At 40.6% G+C, this 10,986-nt stretch overlaps 1 protein-coding gene across 1 annotated transcript in view; it reads right to left on the bottom strand.

Moving 5' to 3' along the window:
* RBP3 (retinol binding protein 3, interstitial) overlaps positions 1–10,986 on the bottom strand; it is a 16,165-nt gene that overhangs the window by 689 nt on the left and 4,490 nt on the right. Inside the window, exons 2-3 of the mRNA XM_009888721.1 lie at positions 4,498–4,688; positions 1,492–1,634 (exon numbers count right to left, since the gene is read on the bottom strand). Of these exons, the coding sequence (XP_009887023.1) occupies positions 1,492–1,634; positions 4,498–4,688 (334 nt within the window). The remainder of the gene's footprint in view (positions 1–1,491; positions 1,635–4,497; positions 4,689–10,986) is intronic.

Below are 10,986 nucleotides of genomic sequence, written 5' to 3'. Positions count from 1 at the left end.
AAGCTCAGCCAGCCAGCCTTATCTTCAGTTTCACTCTCATCCCTCCTCCAGGAACATGGCTGTCACAAAGCTGGGTCTGCAAACTATGCAAGCAGCGTTTTATGAAATTATAATTATAGTGGTTTCCCACAGGTTTTTTATAGTCTATAAATGAAAGCTGTTCCATGGCCTTTGTTGCAAGCCCTTCAACAAATACCCCTTTATTACTAGGATCTGAGCCAAGTTATCTCATTTTCTTACATAAACCAGCTGACAGGAGCAGGAGGTTTTTTGCACCTTATTTTCAATATATCTGAACATGCTAGATACTTTTTGAGAGCTTAGTTCCTTTGAAAAAGTGACTAGTGTGTCATAACTGGGACCCGATAACTTGAAAACTACTCTAAACTGCTCTAAAAATGTCACTCTTTAAGTAAGTTACAGTATGACATATAATTCTCATACTAAACTGTGAGAAGAGGGGCCAATAGCATGGTAATTAATTTTCACACCATCTTTGCTCTTCTCATTTCACTATAGACATAATATCCATTAGAAGACCCTTTTCACAGTAGTTATATATAATACAGGACCAGATCCAGCTCCTTTGAAGTTAATATGAGTCTGCCTGTTCTCTTTGATGGGAACTGGAATGTGTCCATAGTAATCATATCCCTTAGTACAGCCCACCTCTGACTGCCTGGGAAGATAGATGGACCCTGCAGCCTGTGACAAAGTTTAACCATTTCAGCATGCTCCAAGCCAATAAATGTAGACACCATTGTGACACCTTTTTTCGTACTGTCTTAGCTTTAAAGGGGGAAAGAATTAAAACCAATGTTTAAGGCTTCTTAGCACTCTGACTGCACTTTATAAGCAGTGAACAGCTCTGTTTCTGCATGTTGGAGCATCCTTTCGAGTTCCTTGAACAGCAGGGCAGGGTGTGTGTGGGGGGTATGTGTGAGGGGATGGTGGTGATACATTGCCATATGATCCAAACTCACTCAGATTTGCAAGATTTAGTGGTTTTCTTTCTCTCTTGCATTCTCTGGACAAACTGGGCTACTGAGGGTGTTTTCATCTACCGAAATAGTGGATTACACAGGTAGGAAGTGAGAAGCTACGTATAAAACTATGTGTGAGTATTGGAAAAGATATTACTAGAGGTCTAGGGAGCACAGGATTTATTTTTAATTTTGGCAAATTTTAAAAGCAACAAGTCACTACCACTGTACACAGTGTTCAGGTACCTTTTGGGGACCAGTTTACAAACCTCCGTGTCAAACATATGCCATTCCTGGGGGCAATAAATTGTTATTTGCAGAAGGCATTGAGGAACATGGCTGAAATGCACTTATTTGGGTTTTTTTTTTTACATTCTCTGCACAGCTTGCATCTATCACGGCAGGCGCTTTCACCAAATGAGTTAAGGTGTCTAACAGCTCACTTCAAAATACACAAGGAGGGACATCTGAAATGAAAAGCTACTCTAAAAAGAAATTGTCATTTTACCTTTGAGCTGTGGCTGGGTCCATATTTCCTTTACTGAGTCACTGGGTCTGTCGTAAACTTTGTCCAAGAGAATTTGGTGTCCTTCGTCAAAGAAGTATGAGCATAGGATTGCTATGGAAGTGGTGGAGCCTCCAATATTGTACCTTTTCACAAATTATAAATATTAAGGAAACAATGGAAAACCTCCCTTCCAAGTATCATCACTTAACACCAGTACTGAAAGGGCTTATGGCTACATTTTGATACATTTACATTAATTCTCCCCTATCATCATTGGCACATTTGTCAGAGAAACAAAATTTTATCTAAAAGTCCTGGTCTGTTATTGCCCACAACTGACTTCAAAAGCAAACATAAAACTGAATGGTCTATTTTTATTCTTGATTCAATCTGGAAAAAAAAATCAGAAAGTAAGCAAAGACACTTACTCTGAAGAGAAGCATCAGGTTCTTATTATTCTTCTACTCTGAATAGCCCATGCTGTTACTGACATAGGCAGCATGACTAAATACCTAAACCCTAATATATAAATGTAGATCCCATTTTAAGCAACATACATTTGTAGAACTGTCGTGTTCTTATTTCCTGCTGCACACAATGAGAATATGTGGTGTTTGGCACCTTGTAAGATTAGGCCATTTCTTTTTGTGCCTAAAGATTGTGTTAGCTGCCTCATTTAGGACAGTCATGTTTGAAAACTTTGGTTGTAGTTTATTTTTGTTCCCCTCTCTGAAGATTAAATTCACTGAGGAGTCTAAGTGTCATCAGAGAACCCCTGCTATGAATACGTATGATGGAAAACCAAATTATGTTTTGTCTGTCACTTTTCACTAATCCTAGAGCAGATAAAGCACTGGAAATGTTTGTACTTTGCTCACTAGACAGAGATAGACACAGCGCTGCCCTGTAGGTGATGTTAGGAGTGCCTGGCACAGACATTCCAGCAAAAAACTGCTAGAAAATAAGGTTTGTTCAGCCCAGTCCATAACTAAGTTTTTTTCACCTCCAGAAAAGGATTAGACAATCCAGGAGGCCTCTGTCCCAAAGAGCAAAGCTACCTCTTTATTCTGCAGCATTTGGGAGCTGTATACTGGATTCCCACCATGACTGGCTAGAACTGAAATTAGCCTCTTCAGTGTGCTGCGGATGGTGCTGTGCCGCTGCTGCACAGCTCAGGAGGCAGCTAGAGCCAGCAGAGCCCAGTTTCCCGCTCCTGCCATCATGGCTGGAGCGAGTGGCAAGCAGGCAGCTGGAGTAATGCTGGAGAGCTCTTCCTGGGACTCTCTTGCAGACAGTGAAACTGCAGAAACTTTAGTTAGTAATAATGACCGAACAGTTGCTAGAGCTTTAGCTTAAGTCTTAGAGGCAAGTACTTCTTCATTACAGACTTCATGGGTGACATTAGGGAAGCTGTTTAGTTTATCAGTGTCTCTTCTCAATGCTGTGAAGGTTAAAAATACAAAGTTCACGAGTGGCACAGCTGTTCCAGGAAAGGGAACTATTAAGGTGAGAGACATTATGCATTATGGTTAATCCCATGCAAAATTGAAAATTTCAAAATATGAAGTTCATGACTAGCCCAGCTGTTCCAGGAAGGGAAACTTGTAAGATGAGAAACATTATTCATTATGGTTAATCCCATGCAAAATTGAAATTATCAGCCTTGCCTTAAAATCATAGGATTGGTTTAGGGAGAATTTCAAGAGGTAAAGTGTTTGGGGTTCTCTTCAGAGACTGGGTCTCTTGTGCGCACTTAAAGGGCTGGAAATACATTAAATATATATATATAAAAAAGCAACCCCAAAAAAAGAACTATAATAACACCATTTGGTAGCTCAGCTATGATCCTTTGCTGTTTCATTGCCCCTGGCCCTGATAGGACTTTTAGCTTGAAGAAAACTGGGGCAAGAAAGAGGAAAGACACAGTCCTATCTCAAGGCTATTGGAAGATGGTTGTGCCTTTGCTGAATTCAAATTCAGTTATGGATGTGGTTTTTTGGTTGCTGACCTGCCTGCTCTGTGCTCACATAGTGAGATAGCTCTCTACTCTCATCTTTCTGCTCATCTTTTCCTGTACAAGCTGCAAATCCCAGAAGAATATTTAGAAGATTACCAAATATTGAAAGGCCCGTGATGGCAATGGACTCAAGTGGTTCTAACATTAAAAATTAGTTCTTACAAAGGCCTTCTTTTCTTTAGTTGATATTTGTAATGTTCTGGGCTCACAAACATTAGCTCTGCACCAAAACAGGGGAATGACTTACCTAAATACTGTATGGGAAATGTATACTTGTGATATTGATCTGCTTTGATAGCTGGCAACAAATGGATGACATCTTCTGGCTCATAAAATTTGGAGCGTTGTTGACATACTGAAGTGTCCAACAGAATCTTAAGTTAAGAGCGGGCATATGATGCCCACTCCTATGGGCCCACTCCTAGACCATGCTGTAGCTTGCTGCAGCATGGTCTAGGAGTGCTACAGTACCTTTGAGGCAATAACACCTTTAAGCCAACTTTGTGCTCTGTGCACAAGGGTCATTCTGTACAGGGCTGATTGCCCAGGATAATTTAGCACTGCAGATATGGTAAACTAGATATTGTAACACAGCCTTATGAGTGGCTTTTGACTGTTCAATCACTTGTCCATTGCCTGCAGTAAGAGATTTAATTAAGCTATATATATATATAATTAATACAAGGCACATGCAGAGTTAGATTAGAGAGAAAACAGAGAAAGAAAACAGATGTGATATCCAGGATTGCGTTCTGCAACATATTCCCTAAATTTGCCTATTTAGTTCTAAACATCTCAAGTGATGGTACAATTTGTCTTGAGATATACTTCCAGACTGTTATTGTTTTCCTTGGCTGTTTTCCTTTTCTCATTTAATCCCAGCAATGTTAGCCTGTAAACAGGACAGTAAACCATGTAAAGCTAATGCACTGTTACAAGTAAAATGCTGTTCTGAAAGAGTTTTGGTTATTTGCCATTCGAAGGTTTACCTCATGTCTATGATTAATGCATCTGTGAGAACAATTTTCTTCCAAACATGCTCTACCAGTAGGTCGGACACCTGGGTTAGAAGTTCACAGTCTCCAAACATATCGAATCTCAGATAGCCGATGTTGTTTTCAAATACATTTGTGTGGAATGAAAATTTAATCAGATCTTCGAATACTTCTGGGGAAGGGATCTGAAAGAGTTCGGAAAAAACAAAGCAAATCAATTGCTGGCACTCATAGCTTGGCACAAGATTCAAAAAGAATGATGGAGGTCAAGTTTAGTCCAGGTGGGACATACATGAGGAACGTGACCAAGTGTGAAGAACATAATGAATGATATTAAGATTTTTGCATATTAAATACAGGTTAGTATTGGCTGCTGCACTGTTTGCCCAGTACAGGGTGCATCAATAGCATGCCCAGAATCTGGATCAGGCACCTATTTGTCAGGGCTCAGTTTACTTTTCAAAAATACAGGAATTTCCTTGGACCAAAGAGGCTGAGCAGACGACAAGAACCATCCCCCAACCTGCAACATAGGCCACTATCCCAGGCCTGCCACCCAAGCCCCCTTGCTCTCTTTAGTAGTTCTTTCTAAATAAGACACTCCGGACTTTTATAATCTCTTGATTGGCCTCAGCTGACAAACAGCTGCTGGCTACAGGTGAGGCTGGCCCCAGCCCCTCTTAATAAGCCAGTCCCTGTGACAGTGAGGAACCTGATGTGTTGGGCATGTGCTGGAATGCTCATGAGGTAGGCGTGTTAAATCTCCTGTATGGTGGCCATGTGCCTGGAGTCTCACGTGTTAGGCAGTGATTAATGTCATTTTGTTTAGCTTATGTTATTTAACAGCAGGCTTTTAACAGCAATGTGTGGCCAACTAATCAAGTTATTCTAGTAACCCCTACATGCATTGGAGACATAGCCTGCTCCTATTGCTAAACTTTTTTTTTTCAGACATGCATGTGTCTGAAAATGGAAGGCTCTCCTTCAGCTTAAGGAGATAAAGCTTTGGGATATATATGACTTATGTGACCTTCAGCAATTTGGCTTTTTCTCCTCAGGGTTGCTGGGAAAATGATTTTATACTTGCTTTTTAATCAGTTGCCCTCTGCCATAGCTCAGACAAAGACAATCCATACTTTTACACCCAAAAGAACAGGGAGCCAGCAGTGAGCCATGTGCTAAAAGGTGCTCTCCCAACCTACAATATGCTGCAGAATTTGGGAGGCATTTGGGCTTTCTGCAACGGTAGAGGAGTCAGGCAATCTCCTGCTCTACATGAAGTGCTCTGGCCTGGGGTTGTGCTCCTGCCAAAAGCAGCTCTGCCGAAGCAGAAGGAGGGTTTCCAAGCTGTGTGAATGCAGCTGTATTTGACACAGCTCAGGCACTTTACCTGGGGGAAAATTACCCACAATATCACACTTCTGGCTGCCCTGGGATTCTTCATCATTCAGTGCCTTCCGTATGCCCAAATCGTCAAAATTTCAAACATTAACTTAAAAGCCCCATTTGCCAGTAACTGTTGATCTGATTGTAAAAGCAAACTCTAGAGAGTCTTCTTCTGTACCCTTTCTCACTGTACCTTGTGAAAATAACCAGTGTATCTGGACTGTAAACACATCGGTCCAGCAGTCCTAAGTTTGTCATTTCCAATCCACTTCCCAGTGACAGCAATGCTACTTGATCTGCCCCCTGTACTTTGATTAACAAATCACAGTTTTGAAGAATATATCCAGCATGCATTGCATTGTTCTGACAGAGCTTATATCTAGTTCAGAAGTACTGGTCCCCCCAGGAGAAAAAAATCATCACTCATTGGTAACATCTATGAATAAAATTGATGTGTTACTCTCAGCCACTTACTAATGATATTTTAACTGAACACACAGATTTCTTAGCACTCCAACAATATCGTCTCCAACAATAATCGCTAAATGCATACCCATAAGCATGTTCATTAAGAATAACCTCTCTGTCTATTCCTGGTAAATTTTTTTCTGCTTGTTCTTTTACTATGCTGCATCACATCTTTGTTCACTGAGGACTTCAGTACTTGCTAGCAGCGTTGCTAACTCTTGGAAATTCATTACAGATTTCAAGGTGGTCAGGCTGCTCTTAAAGCCTCATGTCTCATGGGGTAAAATGGATGCAACAATCTCAAAGAAAGTCTTCTTCATCTTCATGACTGCAGGAAAAGGTATGAAAACATATCTATTCTAAAGGCTCTAAGACCAGAAGTCGGATGAAAAGCACTCAGAATGTAATTTTGAGGGGGTGGGGAAAGCCTCCTAAGCAAAAGAGGGAAGGAGGCTGGGACTGACAGTAAAGTTACTGTCCTGGAAAACTGCAGGTTCATGACATTGGCACATGGGCCATTCGCTGCTGGTACCTTGGGAGGTGAGTCTAGCTTTAGAGAGCAACAGTGTACTCTCCTTTGGAAGGCAGGGCTGTGTTTGCAGGCCAAGGACAAACTGGGACAGGATGCAGCTGAAAGTAAGATCCTGCTGCTCAGTCAGGCAATGTTTACATACAAATGACTTGATGTTAAATATAAACCCTCAGGTGCCTTAGTAAGAACACTATAAGCAATGTGGCTAGACTAAAGGACCTCCAAGCTAACACCGCTTAAGCCAAGGAAGATGTTTTTTCATTAACTATATAGGGTCTCCAGCCTTATTGTGCAGTCTCCTTCCACAAGTGAGTGGCATAACTGGAATAAGTGAATGTGACACAAAATAGGACCTAGCATGCTGCCCTGGGACTCACACATGGAGTTTCATCCCTGGTTCTGCTGCTGACACATACTCCAACTGTGGGAAAACTGCTTTTTCAACTGTGTCTCTCTTTCCTCTTTTCTCTGCTTTCACCTCTCCCCTAAGTTGTTTTGTCTGTTTAGATGGAAACTGTATTTTCACAGCTATTTTTGTGCTGACCATTGTAATGTAACTCTGATTTTCATTAAGGTTGTTAGTGCTGTCAACTTCCAGCTGTTAAAATATTATCAGTCAACCCTCTTGTGCCATTGCAAATTTTGAGATTGGTTTAAGAGTCAGGAGATCTTGGGAGCTGGGTGGCAGGGTTGCACCTTTCTTTCTTAGAACAACATTTGAGTTCCTTGTGTACCCTCACAGGCTGGAATGGAACCGTCCATCCTAGAAGATCCCCCAGCTCAAGGACTGAGCAGGATCAGCTATATCCCTGACAGCCGACTCCTGTTTGGTCTTAAAAACACCCATATCACTGGGTGATTTCCAGGCAATCCAGTCTAGTACGTCACTGGTCTTACTATTACAAAGATGTTTTTAACATCTAGTGTAAACAGTCTAAGTTCACTACTTTCTACAGTTTGAGTGCATTACTTCTTGGCCTATTTACCATAGACAAGGGAACAGCTTATTCTCTTCATATCTGAAACAGCCTCTTATGTATCTCAAGACTGTTTTCATGTCTTCTCTCAGTTTTTTTCTCTCTGGAATAAACAACTCAAATCTTTTAAACTTTTTCAAGATGACTCTTATTCAGTCTTCTCTTTACTCCTGTTCCTCTTTTCTGCTGTCTCCCTACTTGAACCACATCTTTGCAGAAAAGCATTGCTGAAGACTGCATATAGTATACTCTAGCTGAATTTTCTTTAGAGACAAATGTAACAGAAGATTTCACAAGTCGTATTGATTATAATCCTCCTTAACCATTCCGGTTTGATGATTACTATTTTTTACTGCAATGACTTGACTCTACTGACTTGTGTTGAGCCTATGAACTCTGAAGAACCCATATACTTTTTTACAGGACAGCTGCTAAACAACCTTTTTTTTCTCCCAGAGTTGTGCAGTCAAGTACTATCACCCTAGAAACTGTGTAAGAACCCTGCATGTATTCTTATTTAACCTCATCCTGATTTTCACAGGTCATATCTCCAGTTTTTCCAGAATTGTAGCTTTGAATTCTAATCCTGCCCTCCATTGCACCAAGAGAGTTAGGATGGGGGCGTTACCAGAAGCAAAAGCTGAAATCCTCTGGGACTGTGCTCTGGAAGGGATTAAAAGAGGTTATTTTAAGGCTCTCAGTCCCCATTGAGGGAGTGCAGGGCAGAGTGAGAAGCTGCACTTTCACCCTGCGAAGGGCAGCCCTGCACAGTGGTGGCTAAGCCTGCTCTGACAACACACGGCTTGTAACGTAATCGTTGTAAGCCACCGAGCAGTTATTTTCTAGTCAATGCCCTGGAAGATTACATTTGAAAGCAAAATTTGAAAACATGACTCATGGCTAAATTTTGATTTTCATGCAAAACATTGAAAATGCTTAGAACTAATGGCCAAATATATTGTAACATTAATGACAATGGAAAAAATGAGCACAAACAGATCTCTTTGGGGGGACTGTAACTGCAAACATAGCTGCATTGAGTATTAAGATCAGAAGATGAAAGGTGCTAGAAAAAGAACAAAAGTGATTAACAAAGTGTCATATTCTTTTCTGCACCAAATACAAGAAGCAAGCATGAGCTGCAAAAGGTGAAGAGTCAGAGTTAAACATGAGACATATTTTTGGCTTGCATAAGCTTGTATATTTCCACTGACTTTACGGTGGTTACATTGATATAAATCACCATCATGTGGGCCTACAACATTTTCTTTTCCACCTATTGGCAATAGAGGTAGCAATTTGATTATCTAGCTTGACACTTTGAGGCTGAGCATTTCGATTTCCCTCATTAATGAAGGGACATCAGCAAACTATACTCTTTTCTGGTTAAACATCTGTACCTATCTCCTCCTTCAGCAAGTACAGTACTTTACTATCAATATATACTATTTTTCTGGGAAAAGGGGGATTTCAAATGTAGGAACAATTTAACTTTATGAAGGATTCCTTTTTGTCTTTTACCCTGATCATCATTTCCAGCTGTTTACCTAAAACACTAACACAAAAATTCTCTGAGGTGTGAAGACTGAATTAAAACTATTTGGGCGTTATCAAGGGGCCAAAAAAGTCACTCAGGGAAACACTTAAAATTGGCATAACATGTTTGCCAAAATCAGGCAGCAGTTCTTCCATAGGTAGGCTACCATACTCAGATATTCATGAACATAAATGTTTCAGTATGGCAGGGAAGGTATGACTGGAGGGAGAGAAAGGCAAATAGAAGAATAAGAAGAAGGGATTCTTGAACTGCGCATCAGCAAGTTCACAGAGCTCTGACTTATGAGCAAAATTCTATTTTCTGAATCAAAACCAATACATATAACATTTGCCTCTGGGAAGTCTGACTTTGGAAAGTGGCATTTATGCAGCAGACAACTCCGGCTAGCCTTGACCTTGCTGCTGTCATAGAGGAGACATATTCACCACCCTATATTACGCTTCAGCAGCTATTCTAGTGTAGCAGATGCAAAGGTCTACATGCATTTCACTTATCTGTCTCCTATGTCCCATCCCATCCTTCCTGCAGTTATTCATCATCACTTTCATTTAATTGTGTTGGATCTGCTTCACTGTCAAGGTCATTATCAAGAAAATCCCACTGTCAAGGGAAATGGTGGCTTGGGAGGTAGGTAGCACAAAAGAAAAACTAGCTCTTAGGTTTTTGAAGAATAAATGTGATACAGATTAAAAGAGCTACTATGTCCATATATAGGACTGTCAAAAATATTTACAAATGCAATTAGTGCCATCATGTAAGCTTCACTGCAATCTTAAGGCTCTCTGGGGTATTCGTATGGGGTATTCCTGAAATGTTCTACAGAAAGCATCCCTCTTGGCCCTGCAAAAGCAAGGCAGGAAATGAAGGTACTCTTGCTGTCCAGTGCTCTGTGGAATAGGTGAATTTTCTTTTACCTCTATAACAAGGAAAAGCCTTTACTTCAATGTATCTTCATTCACTTGCCCTCTTTGGCCTTAAAATGTCTTAAAACTGCTCTCTCGTTTCTCTGCCTCCCAATTTCCTCAAGCACTGTGAGGGAATGTGTACGCCGTTGGAAACTATTTTAGCCTCATAAGAGACCTGTGCTTTTCCTCTGCTATTTATACTTTATCTCCCCTTGAAGAAAGCTCCCATTTGTCCTGATTTTCATTCACACTGATGTGATTTCCTTCTTATGGATGTATCCCTGACCTCTTCCAATCATTTTGCTTGACAAAGAACTGAGGTAAATAGAGGCATTAATTAGTATAATGGCATTTCCTCACTAGCTCTATCAGGATCAGAATTTCATGTCGTGTGACAAATAAGGCATTCATCCTGTACATCCTGTTCTGAACATTCAAGGTCCGAATAAAGTAAGTAAGGTTTGAACAAGTAAAAATAGTCAACAATATCCACTAAGAGCCTTCAGTGAAAACACTGACTAATTTGCAAGATGGGCCCACTTTGTAGGGAGAAATTATGATGTATCACTACTAAGATATTGCTAATAATTTAGCAAGGAGCTCCACCAAAAACATCTTTAGAGTGAAGTTTTCTACACCCAAATGTAGGAGGGAAAG

This window comes from Charadrius vociferus, unplaced genomic scaffold (assembly GCF_000708025.1).
Source record: "Charadrius vociferus isolate BGI_N301 unplaced genomic scaffold, ASM70802v2 scaffold436, whole genome shotgun sequence".
Lineage (NCBI taxonomy): Eukaryota > Metazoa > Chordata > Aves > Charadriiformes > Charadriidae > Charadrius > Charadrius vociferus.
Note: the sequence above shows the minus strand (reverse complement) of the source record. Positions and strands in the feature narration are given on the sequence as shown.